Source organism: Sinocyclocheilus anshuiensis, unplaced genomic scaffold (assembly GCF_001515605.1).
Source record: "Sinocyclocheilus anshuiensis isolate Anshui unplaced genomic scaffold, SAMN03320099.WGS_v1.1 scaffold793, whole genome shotgun sequence".
Classification (NCBI taxonomy): domain Eukaryota; kingdom Metazoa; phylum Chordata; class Actinopteri; order Cypriniformes; family Cyprinidae; genus Sinocyclocheilus; species Sinocyclocheilus anshuiensis.
In genome coordinates, this window is record NW_015540869.1 from 110,878 (window position 1) to 134,565 (window position 23,688).

The 23,688-nt window shown below is 39.1% G+C and overlaps 1 protein-coding gene across 1 annotated transcript; it reads right to left on the reverse strand.

Moving 5' to 3' along the window:
• Positions 1-9,897: 9,897 nt before the first annotated feature.
• On the reverse strand, positions 9,898-11,454 carry LOC107688070 (gastrula zinc finger protein XlCGF8.2DB-like). Its single transcript, XM_016485621.1, has one exon. It carries the CDS (start codon positions 11,450-11,452, stop codon positions 10,334-10,336), a length of 1,119 nt encoding a protein of 372 aa, XP_016341107.1. The 5' UTR covers positions 11,453-11,454; the 3' UTR covers positions 9,898-10,333.
• Between the last annotated feature and the right edge of the window lie 12,234 nt (positions 11,455-23,688).

Below are 23,688 nucleotides of genomic sequence, written 5' to 3' on the forward strand. Positions count from 1 at the left end.
TAACTTTTAAAAAGAATATCTCTTTGGATTTGAGACTTTAGTCTTTGCAACTTTACAGATCTTCTTTATGTACCAAGAGCTTGTAACACTCCAAAGAGAAAGGAAAAATTTAAATCGCATCATATGACCTCTTTAAATAACATGGGTTATCTTAATATGTTGATTAATGACATTGTATTTTAATTTTTCACCACCCAAATATGTATTTACTTCCTTCTAATTCTCATTGTCAGTGCAGGCTTGTTTAGCTTATATTGACCATTATGAAAAGTGATTAGTGTAGCCTGCATAAAAAAAGCCTTGAACATAAAACAACAAGACAAAAATATAGTTTATGACTAGACATGATCAATTCATGACTCTAGACACTTCTTTGTGAAGACAGTGGAATAATACAGTGAAATAATATGGCCTTTTAGCCATATCAAAACAGTAGTGGGTAAAATGTACCCGCTGGTGGTTTTAGGTATACAATGACCCCTGGCGGTTATAGTGTTAATACTTAGTTCACGAGTTCACACTTACATATAATAAACAAAGTAAAGGTTATGCGTATTTGGCGTGCTGTCCGGGGAGGGGGCTCCGAGCTCGGTAATTCCTCCCAAACCCGGGTACTCCCCCTGTCCGGGGAGAGGGGTCCGAGCTCGGCATTTAGCCCAGACCCAGAGCGCTCCCACCCCCCCGTGCTGGGGTAGGAACGGGCCGATGGTGAGGAGTCGGGGTGGTGGAGGGATGCTGGAATACTGTAGAGAGAATGAAGGGAAGATGGCTTGGACTATTTATAGAAGTTCTCTCTCGAGCTGATAGGATAGATGGTGTAATTGCTGATGATGAATTGGTCAGGTTCATTATCTGAACGTGCTCCTCCCGAACTTTGTTAATAAAACATCATTTCATGTTAACTAAAGTAGTTAACTAATGAACTTTATTGAAAATTGTTACCCAGATTTCTAGCCACTTCTAGCCACTCATACAGAACAGTTGCATTCAGATACAAGGTTGGATTCTCTACCGTGGTGGGCATTGTGAAAGAGGTGTGTGAAGCTATCTGGTCATATCTGGTTGGAGAATACATGCCATTTTCTGGAACAGAGGACTGGAATGCCATTGTGGAGGATTTTTCTGAATTATGTTGGAGCAATTGATGGGAAACGCATCACAATCCAAGCCCCAGCAAACAGTGGCTCCCAGTTCCACAACTACAAAGGCTACTTCTCCATTTATTGCTTCAGGATGATTGATCCCTTTCAGATATTTCTTCAGGATGATTGATGTGGGAGCATATGCCAAAAGCAGTGATGGAGGTATGCATTCCTCATCAACCTTTGGCCAAGCACTCCATTATGACACCCTCAACCTCCCACCAGATGCACCTCTTCCAGGAGCTGAAGGAGCCATGCCCTTTGTTTTTGTGGCAGACGAGGCATTTCCTCTGTGGAGGAACATGATAAGGGCCATTCCCTGGGCACAATGTGTCACTTGAGCAGAGGGTTTTTAGTTACTGCCTGTCTCAAGCCCAGAGGATGGTGGAGTGTGCCTTCGGTATCCTGGCTTCAAAGTGGCGACTGTACAGGCGAGTCCTTGGAGTGTCACCTGAAGTTGCTGAAGTCGAGGTGAAGGCAACATACATTTTGCACAACTTCATTCGCTGGCACACTGCTGATGAAGAGGATCCAAGCAGCACAGCCTTGTGCAATGAGCCATCAGCTGGCATGCAGGGTATCACCCAGGTTGGCAGCAACAATGCCTCCAGAGAACCGCTGGCTGTGAGAGAGAAGTTTGCCACCTATTCCTCCTCCTCTGCTGGTGAAGTGTGCTGGCAGCATGTAGCTGTCACCTTCTGAAGTAAGGTGACCACCTGGCTATAGATCTGTTGCAGGACAGTAGATGTAATTTTGCGGGACACGTGTGAGACATATACATTTACTACTGATATGCCATGTAAATACTGATTTACATCTGTTGGCATATTTGCCGATTCATATTTCTGCTGGTGGATGCCCACACTCCATAAGGTTGTGCTTCTGGCAACATTAAATTCAGGAGAAAAGATATGGTTTGAGCGCACACATGTAATTTCTGACCAATAGAAAGCGTGTCCGTTTTGTGTGAGAGTGAATGGTAATCCACTTGCAAATGGAGATATTTGTGCTCACGCATTTCATGCGCTCTGGCATATAATGCGCTCTGGACATTTGCCAATAAAATAACTCCACAGAGAACTATTAAAATTAGAAAAAAGTCATGTCTGAAAGCTGCAATCGATTTTTTTATTTGTTTACCGAATAGAGAATATCGTGTATTCTCGCGTGTGCTGCTCGACCATTTCTGTTGGTGCTGCTCGAGCACTTGATGAGGTCCACACTTATTCCTTTGTGCCATCCAAACAGTCTTCATCAATGAAAAAACACCTCTCTACGATTGCATTGTTTGGTTATTTTCAAAGATAGAAAGGACGGCTGCACATTTGGATTTGGATTTTTCAATGCCAGTCACAAGTTTTTTTATTATATTTCTTATTTAAGTATTGTAATTTATGGTATAAAAAAAAATACACCACAGAGACTGCCTCAAACGAACTATTAAAATTAGAAAAAAGTCATGTCTGAAAGCTGCAATCGATTTTTTTATTTGTTTACCGAATAGAGAATATCGTGTATTCTCGCGTGTGCTGCTCGACCATTTCTGTTGGTGCTGCTCGAGCACTTGATGAGGTCCACACTTATTCCTTTGTGCCATCCAAACAGTCTTCATCAATGAAAAAACACCTCTCTACGATTGCATTGTTCGGTTATTTTCAAAGATAGAAAGGACGGCTGCACATTTGGATTTGGATTTTTCAATGCCAGTCACAAGTTTTTTTATTATATTTCTTATTTAAGTATTGTAATTTATGGTATAAAAAAAAATACAAAAAATGCGGGACACACGTTACATCTTGCGGGACGGGTGGTCACCTTAATCTGAATACACAATATATCTAATATCAATATGAAAACAAAGGCTCTTCTAAGAAGCCACTTCTATATTCAATGAGAGAAAATAAATCCAAACATCACATTTATAAAACATCATCTAACATATAGTGTATTGTTTTTTTGTGATTAGATGTGTTTTATCAACAGCAAACAAGCTGACAGGTAGGCTATAGTATGAACAAAACATGATGAAGATCAAACTCATAAAAAAAATTTCATCCTCATCAAGAGGTTTGTTCACAGCTTGCAGGAGTTCTCTCTGGTAGACTGTCAACTCTCCTCCATGCTCTGCTCTCTTCTTGCGACCTCTGTTGGTGTTGGGTTGGACAGGAGTCTCCACAACCTGGGGAACAATAGGTGGAGGTGTCGTAGATGTTGGCATAGTTGGTGTAGATGTTGACATAGAATTATGTTAATAACGTAGATGTTGATGTAGATGGTAGTGTAGTAGACAAGGAGGGTGGCTCAAAGGTCCCAGTCAGAAGGTCATCATCCTAAGACAATGTCATATGCAAGTGTTAAACACTGAAACACACAGTAATTAAACGGCAGTCATTTTTAGAGGTCGACCGATAGTGGATTTAACAGATACCGATAGCTAGGTTGGACCACACTGGCCGATACAGATTAATCAACCAATATTTTTTTAAATATGGATACTGAACAAAAACTAAAATTGGGCTTTACTATTAAAAAAAATAAATAAAAAACAGTACTGAACCATACTTTGTAAATGAATAAAAATATTAATTATATATATATATATATATATATTAATATAAAATATTAATTATATATTGATCATTAAAGTTAGTTCATAGTTCACTAAATAATGTTAACAGAAGCAACTTAAAAATGTAAAAATGTATTAGTAGATGTTGAAATTAGCACACTCTTAACTAGATAGCCATCTTTAAATATCTACATGAAAGCCATAGCATTAAAATTGCATACATATGAACATTGTATGTATGCTCTCACACTGCTTCTATTCTAGAACACTTGATGATTATCAAATCAAAATAACAAAATATGGCAGTCGCACATCTGTCAAAAAGCGCAGCGCAGCGCAGTGCCGTGTCGCGTCTAGGAGAACTCACAGGTATCAGGTATTACACACACACACTACCTGTATTCCATTCGGAAGGGCTCATATACCTATCGCCTAATCCCTTCAAAGGGTTTACCCTTCAGAGTGAGAGCTTCAAAGGGATGAAGGGTGTAGGGGTCAAAAAAACTTTTTTTGGAACGCACTTCTGTGTCACCTTAACGAGACGATCAAGGAGGCGCCTTCGTCATACATATTGTCCGCTGGTTGACAACCGAAAAAAACACGCTCGAAACTATGAGAGGATTGTGCAAGCTGCACCTTTTATTTTAACGTTAGTTTATTTATTTATTTATTTTTGGTTTATCGCACCAAGGCCAATAGATATTAATTCATAAGCAATTGGTTTTAAATGGATACATTTTGCCTATGCATAATTCATGCCATGTAGTTCCAAATTATGCCATACAATTTATACGCCAAATACGCATAAATACGCCAAACAACTTCCCCGTGCAAAGGATCATGGGGGCCCGAAGTGTCCATCAGTTGTACCCTTCGAAATCCTTCATTCCGAAGGGCCCTTTGAAGTGGCCAGTTTTGAGCACTTAGGTTTGGAACGACCCTTTAATATCCAGTTTTGAGCACTTCGGTTTGGAACGACCCTTCAATATGGCAGCAAAGATAGTTTTCACTCTGAAGTGCCCTTCGGAGACTGATATATCCCGTTTGGAACGCACCGAATGGATGCATTTAAATCTTTATTACAAGCAATCCCGCAGGTCTTAAAGAACTTTGTTTTTCTACCTCCACAAGTGCATCTCTCTTATGGTGCCTTGTTTATCTAAAAGTGCACTTTTCCTTATTTTAAACCTAGCCAAAAAGCCATGCGTTGACTGTGAAACACACAGTGTTGGGGAGTAACTAGTTACATGTAACGGAATTACGTAATTTAATTACAAAATAAAAGTAATTGTAATCAGTTGCAGTTACTAAGAAAAAATGTGTAATTAAATTACAGTTATTTATGAAAATGTTAAGGATTACAAAGGGGGTTACATCTGATTTTTTTTCCACACTCCCACATACAGATTTAATTGAGTTCTTTCATAAGTTGCAGTGACTGGCAGTGCGTTCCAGGAGCGTTGCGTCTGCAACATTGCAGCGATCATTTCCGCATCGAGTGTAACCAAACACAGCTTTGGACCCAAAAGCAGAACAGAAACGAAAACTGATGCAAATAAAATATATTTATTGCCAAAAATCTAGCAACACAATTCCATCTCTCATTTGCTGTTGAAGATTGTTGGCAGAGGTGAGCTGGAAACTAACCAGGCCAGAGATATGTTGGTAAAGTTTAGTGAATAGTTTGTTGAATGGGCGTGGGCAGGCAGAATACAGGATGAATGCAGGTGGAGTGAGATCACATAATGCCTAGTTCACACTACAGGATTTTAAACCCGATTTAAGCTAGATTTGCACATTAACGAGCTCGAATCTTTGTGTGAGAACTACTCTACGACACATCGCCAATGCCTCGCAGACGCCAAACCAATATCTAGCATGCTAAATGTCTGGACCGGTCGGCCGACTCAACATCACGTGGTGTCAGGTGTCGTGACGAGATACAGCCAATGAGAAATCAAGGCATCGGTTGAGGTCAGCGGAAGAAGAACAGTAGCAGCAACACGGCTTTAAGAAAAGTTTGGACACAAGTAATGGCGAGTTTCTTCCCGATGTTCATTTTCAAATAAACAACTCCTGTTTCACTTGTTGTTTCGTGTCATTCCCTTTAAACTTCTCACGCGTGTTTTCATGACAAAATGTGGTTTGCGGACGGGATAGAGTTGTTGAGTGACAGAGTTGTTGTCAGCTCGTGTAGTGTGTGACCCCCTGTTGCGGATCATTTACATAGTGTCACGTAATGTGAACACCACAACGAATTCAAGACAGACAATCAAGTCATGTAGTCTGAACAGCGATCTGCCGATGTTTTAAGTCGTGTAGTGTGAACTTCGCTTAAGTAGACTGAACAATCTCACAGAGAATGTCTGAAGACCCAGGGTTTAAATACTGAAGGCAGATGAGTTGATTGGCAGCAGGTGATTCACATTCAGCAATCAGCCACAGAGAGGAGTGCATAGCCATGCCCAGGATACACCAGCTCAAAGACACACAGACAAAGGAAAAACACTACTGGCCAAAAAATCCAAATCTCTAAAGCCTTCTATACACTGCACAATTTTCTGCTGTCCCAGACGAAAGATTGGGATTGTGAAAGAATCGTGGCAATTTCTGTGAAAACTGCACATTTTAGAGTGGCCTTTTATTGTGGCCAGCCTAAGGCACACCTGTGCAATAATCATGCTGTCTAATGAGCATCTTGATATGCCACACCTGTGAGGTGGATGGATTATCTTGGCAAAGGAAAAGTGCTCACTAACACAGATTTAGACAGATTTGTGAACAATATTTGAGAGAAATAGGCCTTTTGTGTACATAGAAAAAGTCTTAGATCTTTGAGTTCAGCTCATGAAAAATGGGGGCAAAAACAAAAGTGTTGCATTTATAATTTTGTTCAGTGTATTTCTCTGCTATAAATGTACTTCCTGAGGAGTAACAATATTTACATTGTTATTGTAATCTCTTATGTTTTTTTCTCACCCCTCTCTTATGTACGGTTGTTCATTACAGTGAAATGACAAACATTGAACATTAATACAGCACAGCTGTCGTGTTACCTTACAAATAAATGTGCTAACCATATTCTTCTTATGAAGGCTTGTTAATTTACAAAGGTTTCAATTGATTGAACACTTTATAGCCGAATTGAACTTATGTCATAATAAATTAACTTTACATGAACTGAATCAAGACTGAACGGTCTTTAACTGAACAATGATATTTGGCAGCGGCCAGTGCAAATATAACAGTCTAATGCTAACTTGCACAAACAGCATACCTTGTAGTACATTATAAAACGAGTATGCAGTAATAATATATCGAGTGTAAATATTCATTCATGCCGGACAATAAAGCCCTCCCTTCACCTACCCGATAAACACTTTACTATTAATTACCTGTGAGGCACTTTATTTCCACTTTTTGAAAATTTCATTAATTTTTATTCAAAATAAACACCTTTTTGATCTGCTATACGATGAGCAAAGGAAAAGAACAAGTTTTCCAAAAGGTGGATTCAAACTTGGGTCAATTGCGTCGAAAGTGACTTTCGCATTTTACCCCCTACACCACTGATGCTATTAGTAAACAGGCGTCTTTTGCAATGTTGTTTATCCAACCAGATATTGGTGGGCGGAGTTAATGTAAATAGCTTCTGCCAACAAGACAGGCTATTTGCACTTGGTTTTAGAGCTTCTTTACAGTGGAACTGAATTCTGTTTGCATCATTTAAATATTATTTTCCTGTACAGCTGCTTTGAAACAATCTGTATTGTATGAAGCGCTATAGAAACAAAGGCGACTTAATTTGACTTGATCAGAAATGTGCCGTAGAGATTAAAGTAAAATTTGTAATGATATTGTTTTTAGATTCACAACAATAGTTTGTAGTCTACAGTAACATGTATTTATGTACTTATAAACTGGGCTCAAATTGAGGGGGGATTGCAGGGGGGTGGCATCCCCCTTGTTGAAAAAAATGAGAAAAAGCATCCCCTCTGTAAACCACCATAAAGGGGATGGTGGTTTACAGAGTGTTATGGAAAATGTATCATGCAAATGAAATTATCTGCGTATAATCATTTACGAACTAAATAAAGGCGATTGTAAATTAGAATATAAGTGCTGCGCATAAGCTCAAGCAAGTTTTTGTCATTTTTCGCGCAAAATGGTTCAAGCGCAACTTTTGACAGTCTTTAAAAAGAAGACAACAGTTGGGTATTTTCTTGATTTGAGTTTAAAGACATTCCCTGACATGACATTATTGTGCTGTATATCACATGTGACTGTGAGGGACGGAGAGAGGGATGACATTATCGAGTATATACACTGACTTTGCAAAATACTGACTTCTCAAAATACTTGAGAGTCTAAAGCATTCACTGCATGATTAAGCTAACTGGAATGCACTTAGAATACCCTTATAATAAGTAATAAAAAAAGAAAAAAAAAACTATATTTATTTATTGATTTATTTCATATTTATCACACAAGCAAGAGTACTTTCCTGAATAGCATGCGTGCAGGATCTCAAATGTGCTATTCATTTTATACAATAGTGCAGATCACTGCATTCCTGAATGAATCTATTTTTGAATGAATCTAGTGAGCCAATGATGCAATGATCCATTTATAAAGATAGTCACTTGCTTCATTTCTAATTGCTTCAATTTGAACAAATACTTTGATTTAATGATTCAATTCATCATTTATTAAAACAGGGACTTGCTATGGTTTTATTATCATATTTATTTATCCATGACAGGCTTTAATCAACAAATGTCAATCAAAAAAATAATTCCCTTTCAGGCCCCAGTAATTTGAAAATTACTTTCAAAGCATAGTTAATTTAATAAAGAATAAAACAATGTTTACACAATGATTACAAAATGTATCTAATTTTTAAAGTTAGCTACAGGACCCCCGGCCCCACCAAAGAAACACTTGACCATTTTTCGCGCAAAATGGTTCAAGCGCAACTTTTGACAGTCTTTAAAAAGAAGACAACAGTTGGGTATTTTCTTGATTTGAGTTTAAAGACATTCCCTGACATGACATTATTGTGCTGTATATCACATGTGACTGTGAGGGACGGAGAGAGGGATGACATTATCGAGTATATACACTGACTTTGCAAAATACTGACTTCTCAAAATACTTGAGAGTCTAAAGCATTCACTGCGTGATTAAGCTAACTGGAATGCACTTAGAATACCCTTATAATAAGTAATAAAAAAAGAAAAAAAAAACTGTATATTTATTTATTGATTTATTTAATATTTATCACACAAGCAAGAGTACTTTCCTGACTAGCATGCGTGCAGGATCTCAAATGTGCTATTCATTTTATACAATAGTGCAGATCACTGCATTCCTGAATGAATCTATTTTTGAATGAATCTAGTGAGCCAATGATGCAATGATCCATTTATAAAGATAGTCACTTGCTTCATTTCTAATTGCTTCAATTTGAACAAATACTTTGATTTAATGATTCAATTCATCATTTATTAAAACAGGGACTTGCTATGGTTTTATTATCATATTTATTTATCCATGACAGGCTTTAATCAACAAATGTCAATCAAAAAAATAATTCCCTTTCAGGCCCCAGTAATTTGAAAATTACTTTCAAAGCATAGTTAATTTAATAAAGAATAAAACAATGTTTACACAATGATTACAAAATGTATCTAATTTTTAAAGTTAGCTACAGGACCCCCGGCCCCACCAAAGAAACACTTGACCACACCATCCCCCCTGATTTTTTTTTTTTTTTTGTACAATTCAATCACTGCTTATAAAAGTGTTACATTTATAATTACTGTTCCCTGCCTCCAGTTCACTCAATTTTGAAACATGATGAAAACGAGATGAAACATCACATGGAGTGCGTTGCATTATGGGAAACAGTATCCCATGCAGTGTCTTCAGATGCATGCATCAGATTTCAGCAAATGTAGTAAGTAATGCAGAAACTTCATGTGTACAGAAAATTCACATTCTATTCGCAGTATGCACATAGCATACTGCAATATAGCAGTTGTATGGTAGTATGCCATTCCCAACACAGCTTCTATTCTGAGTTCAGTGTACTTTAGTTATATTTAGCAGATTCGGGCAAATATAGTAGGTCATCCAGGTATTCCATGCAAACAGAACATTTGCATACTATGTACAGTATACATACTGAGTAGTGTAATAGTATGCAGATTTGAACACAACATAACATTTTAATTCGGAGGAATCAATACATGGAATTGAGTGACAACTCCACCAAAAGCCTTATGGTGAAATATAAAGAGATGAAGGATGCAAATAAAAGTAAAAGAATAGCCAAGAAGATGACAATCAGATGTAGCCCACATTTTTTCTTGTCATACTCTTTAACAAAGAACATAAACAGGGTCTCACATTTCCATGACTTTTCACATGTTTCTGTAATTGTGATGGTAAACAAATGTTTTTATTTCACTGACAACTGAATTGTCTTCCAGAATGAATGCGCAGATTATTGTAGAAATTACTCCTTTTTCTAAACCTCTTGTCACTCTTAACAGGAATTTCTTCCCAGAATGAGTTTGCAAATGCCATTTCAGGTTTTGACGTGAAACTCTTCTCACACTCAAGACACTAAAGACACTCCAGTGTGAACTCTCATGTGAAGCTGAAGGGTTATTTTCTGACTGAAACTCTTTCCACACTGTTCGCAGGTGAAAGGTTTCTCTCCAGTGTGAATTCTCAAGTGAGCCTTGAGGTGTCCTCCTTTTGAGAAACTCTTTCCGCAGTGATGGCACATGAAAGGCTTTTTTCCGATGTGAATTTTAACATGATTCTTAAGATGATTTGTGTCTGTGAAACTCCTTTTGCACTGATGACATTTAAAACTCTTCTCTCTTGAGTGAATCTTCATGTGATTGTTAAGGTTTACATTATGTCTGAAACTCTTTCCACACTGATCACATGTGAATGGCTTCTCTCCAGTGTGAATCCGCATGTGAGTGTTTAGGTTTCCTTTAATCGTGAAACACTTTCCACACTGAGGGCAGGTGAAAGGCTTCTCTCCAATGTGAATTCTCATGTGGGTATTAAGGGTTCCCTTTTCAGTGAAACTCTTTCCACACTGAGAGCATATGTATGGTTTCTCTCCAGTGTGACTTCTTATGTGAGTCTTGAAGTTTTCTTTACGTGAGAAACTCTTTCCACACTGAGGGCAGGTGTAAGGCTTCTCTCCATTGTGAATTCTCATGTGGACATATAGGTTTTTTTTCAGTGTAAAACTCTTTCCACACTGATCACATTCAAATGGCTTCTCTTCACTGTGAGTGCTCATGTGAGTCTTAAGATCTCCATTTCGTGTGAAACTGTTCCCACACAGTTTGCAGGTGTAAGGTCTCTCTCCAGTGTGAGTTCTCATGTGGGAATTAAGGGTTCTTTTCTGTGTAAAACTCTTTCCACACTGAGGGCATATCAACAGGTTCTTTTCAATGTGAGTTTTCATGTGGACTTTAAGGCTTTCTTTTCCATTGTAAATTTCTCCACACTGTTGGCAGGTGTACGGTCTCTCTCCAGTATGAATTTTCATGTGGGAATTAAGGTTTGTAGCGTGTGTTTTTGTGTTTTTTGGTGATGAAGTCTTTTCATGTGAGCAACTACTTGGTTTTTCTTCAGTTTGAAAATCATGCTCATGATCATTTTGATCTTTCTCTTCCGTTTCATTCAGAATCTCCTCTTTCAATGCCATCAGGTCTGAGGTGAAAAGAGACAAATACAAGTTAACACCAGTTTAAAGGCATAAAGCAACAGGCATCAAAACATTTAGACATGAAAAGCATCAATTCAGACACGTGCTGGATCCTATACATTCTAATCTACTGAAAATGGTATAATCTGTCATTTCAGAACCTCTTGTCAATATTGTTAATTCTTTGTTTTCTTTAGGACCCCGTTTCCATTCTTTAGGACCTCCACCCTCTTGATGGAGGGATGTACCATTACATTGTTTTCCACAATCACATATCTGGTTGTTGCATTCACAAATTGTTTTGTTGTTAATCATAGCCTTCTTTCACCTTATTGCAGGGTCAACAAATAAGCTTTAGCTGGTTTAAAATTCAGCAGCTAGAGCAGAGGTGCCCAAACTTTTTCCTATGAAGGGCCAAAAATCAAACTTGATTTAGGGCGGTGGGCCAAAAATAAACATCGCATGATACCAAACTCTATTATATGAAAATTAAAGTTTGCAAGATTCATATAATATTTAAAAATGAATAAATAAAAAGAAAACATTACTCTGTAATCTGCTTAACTAATGCAGTTTTATTTTCAAAGTTTTATAGTTAAATTAAACTTATAGTACAATGAAAACAATCCCATTTATAGTACGAGTGAGTTCAATGTCTAATACAGCTATTCAAGATAAAAGCAATAGCCATATGCTTGCAAAAACAGTGACCTCTAATGAGAAAATCAAATGTTTTCCAAATTGGGCTGCAGCTGACTGACTGACAAATATACAGAATATTATGTAGGTGATAGTTAGTTAGTTCGCTTCTTATTTTACACTTGTTCAAATTCAAATTCAAGGCCCAATCCCAATTCTACCCCTTAGCCCTTCCCCTTTTTGGTTGGTGGGGTAGGGGGAAGGGGTATAAAATAGAATTGGGATTGGGCCTAAGTGTGCTCACAGAGGTAGGTAGTGCCAAACACACACAATATCACTTGTGCCTGTTTGCACAGGACTTTCATCAGGAAACTTTGCTGGCAGTGATTTTGAGTGGATCAATATTAACTCTATATCATTATTATATTATACTATATAAAGAGACTTTCCAAAAATACTGTTATTGAGTAGTCATCATTAAACCGTTGCGTTCATTCAGCTAACACGCTTAAAATCACTGATTCATTTATGAATGAAACTAGGTGCTGAAATTAATTTGAGTGCCACTTTATAAGGCCCAATCAACGTACGTGTCACCTGAGTAACGCTAAAGCAGATGTTTCATTGCATAGAGATCAATCGCATTGATTTGATTCAATGCACTGAACAGCGCTGAGGCCAGTCATGGGAAATCCCATTAAATGCTGAAAGGATACTCTGACAAAGATATTGCTTTCATCCTCTGACATCTGATGGCAAACTCTTTCACAAATATATGACTTGACCTGAAGAAGGACAGATGCAGGCAAGCGTACACACTCAGATCCTCGTCTCTGTGTGTGTGTGGAGGAGCTTACTGAGCTCATAGTAATAATTGCGACAGGCCAAGCGTCAATGTTATTTCCCCCCTCCCTCATCTCCTATATGGCATGTCGGGCCAAATTAAAGGTCACCACGGGCCAACTTTGGCCCGCAGGCCCTAGTTTGGGCACCTGTGAGCTAGAGCACTTACTAGTCACACTGACCACTGTCTGCATCATCTTATTCTCTGTGCAGTCAGTGCTCAGACTAAGCAGTTACTGGCCACAGCATTTGCCAAATTTAATCTGAAAAGAAAGACACTTCAGCAACGCCAATTCTCTCTACACGCAAACTACGCAAGTTGCGTACGACCCTCGAACCATTTCAGCTGAGCAATTAATAGAATTTTACTTTCGTTTTTTATTTTGGCTTCCCACGATTATGAAAACACATTGTCATTTAAAGCGGTGCACTCTCAACCTTCCTTCCTACGAGTTTGTATTGTATTGTATTCCCCAGGTGGCTTTCCGTGCGCAAGATCTGAGACAGTGTGAGAAGCAGACGAATATAGGCTACTGCTCTGGATTTGCAAAAGCACAAAAATATGTAAAAATGTCAGTCTTGTGGAGTTTTCACTTAAATGCAGTCAGTCATGTCTTCAGTGAACATGAACAGTTGGTAAAGTAATTGAATGCTTGTCAGTATATTAGATCTGTGCATTCAGTCTTAAAGTGACAGCAGCCTAATGCTGCTTAATCAAACAACAAATGAAAATGAGAGAATCAATCAGTTCACTTCACTGTTTATTTCATTTGTATTTATAGTTGTATTGTATTTGTCCAATTGTTTGTCATTATATTGTATTACCAGCTGTTTCAACTCGTTGTTTGTTGAGAGTGAAACTGCTCTGAACAGATTAAGGGGCCGGGGTCATTTTTGTGTTTTTATGAACAGACTGACGGGCCCCCCGACAAAGTTTTGCTTAAGGCCCCCAGAAATCTAAGACCTGCACTGCATCTATGTGGACAAATGCATTCTGACATGACTTTCAATCAAGTTTTTGATGAAACCATTCAATATGGATTATAAATACATGGTATTACTGTTACAGTAAAACGTCCTATAAAGCTGTTTTGAAACAATGTGTATTGTGAAAAGACATATACACATAAATATGACTTTACTTGGCATCAAACAACTATTTTAAATCGATGTGCTAAAGTTTAATTCTGTGTTCCCTTTCATGGGAACTTCGAACTGCGTCCTCTAGGGGTCGCTATGGGGAATGCCTCGTCGTGATAGTTACCTGACATGTATGGTTATGTTGCGATCCACAAATTTTACTCCCTGTTCAAAAAATCCTGATTCAGGTCATCAGCTCATTACTAAAGACGAAATTGGTGTGGGACATGTAAAATGTACACTATTGGCATATTCCAGGACAACGTTCAGCTTCATAATTTTATTTCCCCTCCGTCTTGTGGACGTGGATGTACGTCATTGCTCACTTTGAGCGAGTGAACAATACTGGTGAAACATTTCAATGGAAAAACCTGTCTTATTACTTGCCAACTTTCCCTTATAAGTTTGGATAAAAAGTTTATGCAGCATTCTATAAGCCTATATATATGAATAATCATTTATGGAAAATAGGGCTGCACGATAAATCGCATGCTATATTTAATGCGCATTAAATATTGCATGCGATTTATCGTGCAGCCCTAATGGAAAACATAAAAAATACACAAAATGAAAATTAAATTATATATAACCAACGTGAACAAAGAACGCTCTTTATGATCACTGTGATTGAGCAAGTGTATTATTTTATATTATTACACGGCTCTGTGGAATACTTGATTCTGATTGGTCAGTCGCGACATTCCGAGGTATGTTATCCCTCGATAACAACCAGTAAAACTAATAACACAGGCTCATCCAGCTAACTGAAGTCGGCGCTATACTCTTGCCAGGAACAGTTTTTTTCTTGGTGGAAGCTTTGCGTTTTTTAGCTAATAAAACATTAAAACGCGATTCAAAATTGTGTATAATTATTTAATTATATCATCCTGGTATCGCAGACTCGCTCTCTCGTTTCATACAAACTGCAATGGATTATAAGATAACTAACAAACTGGTAAGATTTTAAATCATCTTCATCTTAAATCTTTTATCGCCATAATTATTTGTGTGGTGAAATGTTGTGTAATAAGTGGTTTGATGTCCGTCTAGTTTGAACTTCCCGCTTGCTTGCAACTGTTGTGTTCACGGAAGCTTTGCGTTCAAATATTTCAACTCAAATCAATATTTTGTGTATAATTAAAGTGACGTGACGTGACGTGACGTGACATGTGGTCCCATACTCGGAATTAGTGCTCTGCATTTATCCCATCCAAAGTGCACACACCATGAACACACACCCGGAGCAGTGGGCAGCCATTTATGCTGCGGCGCCCGGGGAGCAGTTGGGGGTTCGGTGCCTTGCTCAAGGGCACCTCAGTCGTGGTATTGAAGGTGGGAGAGAGCACTGTACATTCACTCCCCCCACTTACAATCCCTGCCGGTACGAGACTCGAACCTGCAAACTTTGGGTTACGAGTCCGACTCTCTAACCATTAGGCCACGACTTCCCCACAAATTATTTACTTATGAGGCAAGTAGCCGTGTAATAAGTGGTATAATGTACATCCAACAGGTTGTTATCGCAGAATAAACCTCTTCAGGGTGATACAAGAACCCTCCACTTCGCGTCAGGGTCCTGATCACCCTGTCGGGGGTTATTCTGCGATAACAACCTGCTGGGTGTACATTATCCCTTATTTGTAATATAATAGATCAGGAAACTAGATGAGTAAATGAGTGAAATAAACCCTGCATGTGAGTTGAAATTCTATTAATTTGTGCTTATAGGTGAAAATAATTCTGATGTAAAAAGAAATATCAAATGACAATAATAGTGATCAATAATCAGGACTGCAATTTTGAGCAAAATAATTGTGACTATCAGCTTAACCATTATGTTGAACTATTTATAAATCTTCATTGAATAAAAATTCCAGACTTATAGTCAAATAAAACTTGACTAAACAACAACAAAAAATAAAAAAATAAAACTAAACTAGAGTTCATGTAGTTAATATTAATGTAACTGTCAGTGTAAAAGGAAACACGGGACATCTGACCTCCAACTTGAAATGAGTTTGACACCCCTGAGTTATAAGTAACAAGCAGCATCAAATATGAGCTGGTCTCAGTCTCTGTAAAAATCCACCAAAATCCACCACGTGTGCTGCTACATGAGTTCAGGAGACGAAACTCTCATCCTAGATCAACTTCTGATCATACATTTACTACTGAGCTTGATAGAAGATGTGAGTCGCAACAGATGTTTTCTTTAGTGCACTACTGAGGTCTTTGATATCAACTGTTTGTGTCGCTCAAATATGAAGAGTTTGATTTTATTATGCTGCAGTTCATTATAAAGTTACTGGTCACTGACTGTATTATTTGCTCACCAAAGATCTTTAAATGAAGAACAAAGATAAACAGCATGCAGTGACTCTACCAAGCTGTGTCAGCTGGAGAAATGTTTTATTTTTATTTTTTATAAGTAGGCTGGTGTTTCTGACTAAAAATTATTTTTTTTATTTCTTGTTGTAATGAACATTTACTGCTATTTATATTTAGGTCTGTTAATATGTTAGTGCGGCACATTTGGGGACGAGTAGAAAGAAATCACGGAAACACTTTATTTTAAAGTATCCTTGTTACACATATTACTTGTACTTACTGTTACAATAACAAATAAGCATGCACAATTACATGCAAGTAACCCTAATCCTAACCCTAACCATATAATAAGTACATGTAGTTAATTAATATTATTCGGTACTTAAATGCATAATTACACTGTAACAAGGACACCTTAAAATAAAGTGTAACCAAAATCACTTACAGACAACAAATGTCAAGATAAAAACTCAAAAGTTTTTGTTAGATACTGTTTTTCTCTCTTTTTCTAATCAGAAGTAGATAATGGTTCAGTGTTACACAAAATAATGGTTTTGTTTAGGCTACTTATGTATTATTTTCATATTTCTATTTCTGTAGAGCTGGACATTTTAATAAGGATCAAATGAGTGAGTTCAGCTTTGAGAATGAAAACCAACCTGTTTGTTCCTCAGTATCTTCATGTTTGACTCTGAATGTTTCTTCATTCCTCGTGTCTTCACTCTTCTCTTTAATAAACACCACCTCTGTTTGTTCCTCAGTATCTTCATGTTTGACTCTGAATATTTCTTCAATCCTCGTGTCTTCACTCTCCTCTTTAATAAACACCATCTCTGTTTGTTCCTCAGCATCTTCATGTTTGACTCTGAATGTTTCTTCAATCTTCATGTCTTCACTCTCCTCTTTAATAAACACCATCATTTATAATAATAATCTGGGTGCGTCTCAATCAGCTCCCTAGTTCAGTAGTCAGCACACTGGTAAGATAAAGTCAGTCAAGAGTGAGAGTTAATGGCATTAAATCACCTGCCCTGTTGAAAAAAACAGCATATGCTGGTCCTTTTGCTGGTTTAAGCTGGTCCTTTGCTGGTTTATGCTGGTCCTTTTGCTGGTCCTTTGCCAGCACATGACCAGCATAAACCAGCAAAGGACCAGTTTAAACCAGCAAAGGACCAGCATAAACCAGCATCCCAGCGTCACAACATACCTAACCAGCATATGCTGTTTTTTTCAACTGGGTGGTTAGCCAAAAAACACTCAAAACTAGCACTAAAAATAAAGAACATACATTAGATTTAAAAGTTAATATTTAAGTATTTATTATTTATATTTGGTATAATTTGCATATTACATTTAATAGATTCCACATGAGAACATTCCTGTAGGTTTGTAAAAGTTGCATGTTTGTTTGTTGTCCTCGTTGCATTTACACTGTTTTGAGCAGGTCTCGGCAGCGATTCAAAACAGTGAATCGGTTCAATTGACTCGGAGTTTCAAAAAGCTCCGTTTTTCTCAACATTAACGTTACTTGCCAGTGACTGATGTATGATAAACTGATTCACAAGCAAAATGTTAGATGAAACATTACGTTACATTAAATGATCATTGATCAATTTTACATCGCTTGCAAAAACTATAAAGATGCCTGAACGGTTTTATCGATTTAACTCGATAAAAACGCTTTAAATGCTTAAAAACACAAACCTTTCTTCATACAGCACTGACGCAGGAGCGCGGCGCAGCCTTATGACGTCACATTTCCAGAGCAAAATAAAAGTCCTGTATAGTGCATGGAAGTTTTGGTACATACTGTGGAAACGTACATCCAGAAAACACATCAATAACAAAACAGTTCTTGTAGGATGTTTAATGTAACTTAGTTCTCAGCAATCTTTTCTCAAGTCCTGCATGTGTCACTCCAGCTACTCTCTAGTCTTCTTAGTAGAGGTCTGCTACCCGACCCGAGCCCGACGGGTCCCGAAATACGTTCGGGTTTCGGGTCGGGTTCGGGTTAATGTTTAATGAATAGCTTCGGGTTGGGCTCGGGTTTATAGCTAAACTAAAACTATATGCAGGCTACGCTGCTTTCATACAGATTTGCGCAAAACTTTGGCGATATTTTATAAATGTCGATAAAAAAAGTATTGCGAAATGATGGCATTTCCATTAACCAATGTTATGCGACTAAAACGTAACCTTTTGCCTCAGTCTAAGAGAAAGGGTTTGATTTTTAAATGACAGACAGAGTTAACAATATACAACAGAGACATAAAAGCCCTTACATGAATTAACCAGGGTCTTGTGCGCTGTACATTTTTGGCTGTTTTTCTTAATTTTCTGATCAACCCAACCACATTATATTCTAAATTCTATTCGCCTACAGAGCTAATCTGAACCATTTGAGCATAAACCTCTCTTGATCAAATGTTTTAAAATGCAGAAATAGGGGTTCTGCTGCCGAATGAGAGGCACATCCACTTTACAAATTTATATATGCCAACTGAAAATGTTCACTCACAAAATAAATGCTAGTGCCTGGCCCTAAAAATATGTAATTTAAGATAGTTTCACATTCAAAACGGCAAGAAAGTGGATTGCCCAGCAAAACTTTATGTCTGATTTACTGTAAGGTAAACATTACATTGGCATGGTTTTTATTATATATAGTAAGCATAATATGTAGATATGAATGCATCTTCATAAGGGATTTAGGTATGCGAAAAATGTGAGATGAAATCAAAGGCAAACACTTTCCTTTAAAAAATGGGCCACTAGGAAAACCAGTTGAGAACCACTGTTTTAAAGCTATATTAAGTTGTGCATATACTTGTATTCAAAAGATAGTATTAATTTTATTTTAGAGTTAATATTGAAAAAAAACATAGTAAATAAATAAATTTGTAAATTCATTACAAAAAGTTTACAAAAAAGGCAAATTTAACAACAGGTCCAAATGCTTCAAGAAAGGTTCAAAATCACAATTGCAATGCAGCTCTTAAAGGGTTAGTTCACCCAAAAATTAAAATTAGGCTGTGTTTTACTCACGCCAGAGCCATCCTAGGTGTATATGACTTTCTTCTTTCAAACGAATCCAGTCGGAGTTATATTAAAAATTGTCTTCGATCTTCCAAGCTGTTTATCAGTGTCGGTCTTTCTCATCTTCTCCCTTTTCTATTTTTCTTTGTCTGCCTGTCTCTTCCTCTCTCTTGAATGTACTTTTATGTACATTAAGTTTCTCTCACTACAGTTTTTTTCAACTGCTTACACACATTTTTTTTAACTTTGCCTTTTTTTTCAAAACTTTACACACAAATCCAAGAATTGCACACACAAAATGCAAAATGCCTCACATCTCGCACAATGAATCACTGCATTTAAAATATCACAAACACATCTCAAAAATATCAATACATAAAATATCAAATATCACATATCAAAAGCAAACATTTGCAAACACCTTTGCCATAATATTAATTCCTGTTAGATTTTTGTGTTACATTAGAGAATTGTGTGCTGTGTTTTGCAAAAAGTGTTTTATGAAATTGAAAACTGAGTCAAAGGTCGAGAATTAGTGTATGGTTTTGCAGATTTGGTGTGTGGTTCTGGTGTTTGAGTGTCAGCTTTCCGAAATTGTGTGACAAGTAAAGATTTTGTGTGTAAGCAGTATCTTCTTCTGGTTTATTGTTGTGTCTAAAGTACTCAGAACAGTGATGAATCTTTTTATGGACTTAATTTTAAAATGTATCATATTATAGTACATCATACGCCATGAGGCTATGTTGTGAATGGATGGGATGCTCAGTTTAGAGATGTAGTTGCTAAAATCAGGCTTTGCGAGCTTTGGCCTCAGCAAATCTTGCAATCACAGATTCCATATTAACATCAGCTTCTTTCTGCTCTTTAGCTTTAGCGTCGTCAGCTGGTGTCACAAAAAAGTTTGTTACCTTTTGTAGTTTTGCTAAAAACCTTTTGCTTTCCTCCCGTTTCCTCCTTTTTTCAGCACTGCTTGGGTAGCTTCGCTTCATTTTAGCTCTGACTCTGTACACGCTGTCTGTCAATCACTTCCGCAGTTCTGCAGATGCGCAGTGAAGTGAAATAATGGAATGGTCCAATGGTGGTGGTGTTGGGGGGAGCCCGCGCACCTGTTTGCAATTCTAATTATTTAAGCATTCTGATGCAATTTCAGCAAATTTTTTAAATTTTCAATAAAGTAAAAAAAACAAAAAAAAACAAAAGTTAATACGGAATTTTTTTTAGGGGCCCCTAAGGTAGCTCGGGGCCCAAGGCAATTGCCTACCTTTGCCTAATGGTAAAGTCCGCCCCTGGTGTGTGCTGAATGAGGTAAATTTAAGTTATGAAAGTGCAGATCAGAATTCTGTATGAAAAGTGATGGAACTCTAGATGTAATGTGGAGAACCTGACACTTGTGATAAGGTTTGTGTGTAACTCAGTTCCAGAAGAGCACCTGATTGGCCTGCTTGGCCTTAAGCACTTGGATGCAGAGTACATTACCTCACAAATTCTTACGGCCCTGGATGATCAAGGCTATAGTGCTGACAAAATCATCAGTCAGTGTTATGATGGTGCCTCTGTCATGAGCGGTATCAGGGGTGGGGTGCAAGCTCTGCTTCAAAATAAACTTGGTAGGGAAATACCATACATTCACTGCTACAACCACCAACTTCACTTAGCAGGAATGCATGCCATTCAAGCAGAACCTTGTGCAAGAACTTTTTTTGATTTGTCTTCAGCACTCCACTCACTTTTCCATCGGCAGTATGTCATACAAAACTATGATGTCCCATGCCTCAACTCAGTACACAGTTATAATGTAGGGGAGAGCAGGGTGAGTTGAGCTAGTTTTTACATACAGTGTGTTTAAAGCGAGCACATGACAGTAATGGGTCCAGCTTAAATATGTACATAAATTTCAGGATGTGGTGCATCCTTGGGAATAATCACTTTGGATCTAAAATAAACTGCTTTCAAAATATGGCTTTCCAAAAAAAGTGGTCTCTTGGCTCAACTTGCCCCAGTGAGGGGTAAATTGAGACACGTGGAGTTAAACTGTGCCATTGGTTATGCTAATATATGTTCAGTAAAACTGAACATTTTCACCTCTCATTTTCACTTTTGCTATATCAAAGGAAGAGAAATTCAATAAAAAGTATTCTTAAAATCTATGCGTGAGCCTTGTGATGGACTTAACCATGGTTCCCCGAGGGAACGAGACGCTGCGTCGAGAATTGCTTTGGGAACCGTGTTCTGAAGCACGTATAAAATCAGCCCAATGGAGCAGCTAGACGTCACAAGCGGGGTGACGTGAGCACCAGGAAGTATAAAAGCGCATCCGGCAGAGCGCAAGTTAGCTTCGATGAAGTAGCGCCTGCAGGGATGCAGGGAGTATGGCAAAGAGAAGCAGCGTCTCGTTCCCCCGGGGAACCATGGTTAAATACGTAACCTAGAGATGTTCCCTTCAGGAACTCAAGCTGCGTCGAGAATCGCTTTGGGAACGAGAATACCCAATGCGCCATACTACTAAGTCCCTGCCTGTGTGTGTATCTCATGAGCACATCACGAAGAGAGAACTTGGGAACCTGGGGTAGATGCCAGGTCTAGGTTATAGAAGCGGACAAAAGTGTGTGGAGAGGACCAGCCCACCGCAGCACAAATGTCCTGCAAGGCCACACCCAAGTTGAAAGACTTGGAGGCCGCCATACTCCTGGTCGAGTGCACTCTGACCCCCATAGGTGACGGGAGGCCAGAGGACTCGTAGGCTAGTGAGATGGCCTCAACCACCCACCTACTCATAGTCTGCTTGGTTGCTGGAGATCCTTTCTTTGGCGGACCAAAGCAAACAAACAGCTAATCTGTCTTACGCCACGGGGCAACTCTGTGTGCATAAGCGTCCAGTGCTCGAACTGGACAGAGCAGATTAAGCCTTTCTTGGCCTACTTCCTGGTACGGAGGAGGACAGAATGCCTGAAGTACTATGGGCCCTGGTGAAGAAGTGGGCACCTTAGGGACATACCCGGCCCTCGGGTAAAGGAATGCCCTAACCATGCCTGGAGCAAACTCCAGGCACGAAACAGAGAGTGCCTGAAGATCCCCGATCCTTTTAAGTGAGGAAATAGCAAGGAGAAAGATAGTCTTGAGCGTGAGAAACTTGACTGAAACTTCTCCAATGGGTTCAAAGGGAGCATTGCATAAGCCCTCCAGAACCACAGCTAGGTCCCATGAGGGCAGCTTAGTGCGCTGTACTGGCCTCAGCCTCAGGGTGCCATGGAGGAAACGAGTGATAAGTGGGTGTCTTCCCAATGATTGACCACCCAGAAGGGCGTGGTAAGCAGCTAAGGCCGCCACGTATACCTTCAGAGTGGAGGGAGATAACCCTGCGGAGAATCGCTCCTGCAGAAACTCCAGAACTGTACCAATTGGGCAGTTGACTGGGTCCTGCAGTCGCTGTCCGCACCATGAAGCGAAAAGTTTCCACTTCAAGGCGTAACGATCGGGGGAAAGGCATACAGATGAAGCCTCGGCCACATCTGCACCATGTGCAGGGGTGGAGCTGGATGCATGAGGGAGAACCAGAGTGGACAGTGTGTCGTTTCCTGCGACGCAAATAGATCCACTTCCACCTGGCCAGTGAGGGAGAACCAGAGCGGACAGTGTGTCGTTTCCTGCGCCGCAAATAGATCCACTGCCGCCTGGCCAAATTCCCTCCAAATGAGCTCCACCACCTCAGGGTGGAGTCTCCATCCCCCGGGCCTCAGCCCCTGTCTCGACAGGATATATGCCCCCTGATTGAGATACCCAGGGATGTAGACTGCTCTTAGTGACAGGAGCTTCCCCTGAGCCCACAGAAGGATCTTGATGCCGAGCCGCCATCTGCTCCGATTGAGCTAGTACTAACCAATTGTCGATGTAATTGAGTATGCGGATGCCCTGGAGTCGCAAAGGAGCCAGAGCCGCATCCACACACTTCGTGAAATGATGAAGTAACGGCTGTAGAACCCTGACGCTCTCTCTAGGCGGAACACGTTCTATGGCCCCCTTCCTCAAGAGAGTATCTACTTCTTGTTCAAGAAGACCCCGACTGAGAGCGTCGCCCCGAGCCCCGTTCTTTCTGCAGAGGGGTGCGGGTTGCAACGCTCTATTTTTGAGACTGGCGGTATGAGGAGCTTGACGGCCGGGGCTGCTCCCGCTCAGCAGCCCCATGGGCCTGGGAGCGACGTGGGAGGAAACGTTGAAATGCCGCCGCTTGCTTCCTCGCCTCCTGAAACCTC

Coding starts and splice junctions, on each gene's coding strand:
- LOC107688070 (XM_016485621.1), bottom strand. CDS start 11,452: ATGGCATTGAAAGAGGAGATTCTGAATGAAACGGAAGAGAAAGATCAA.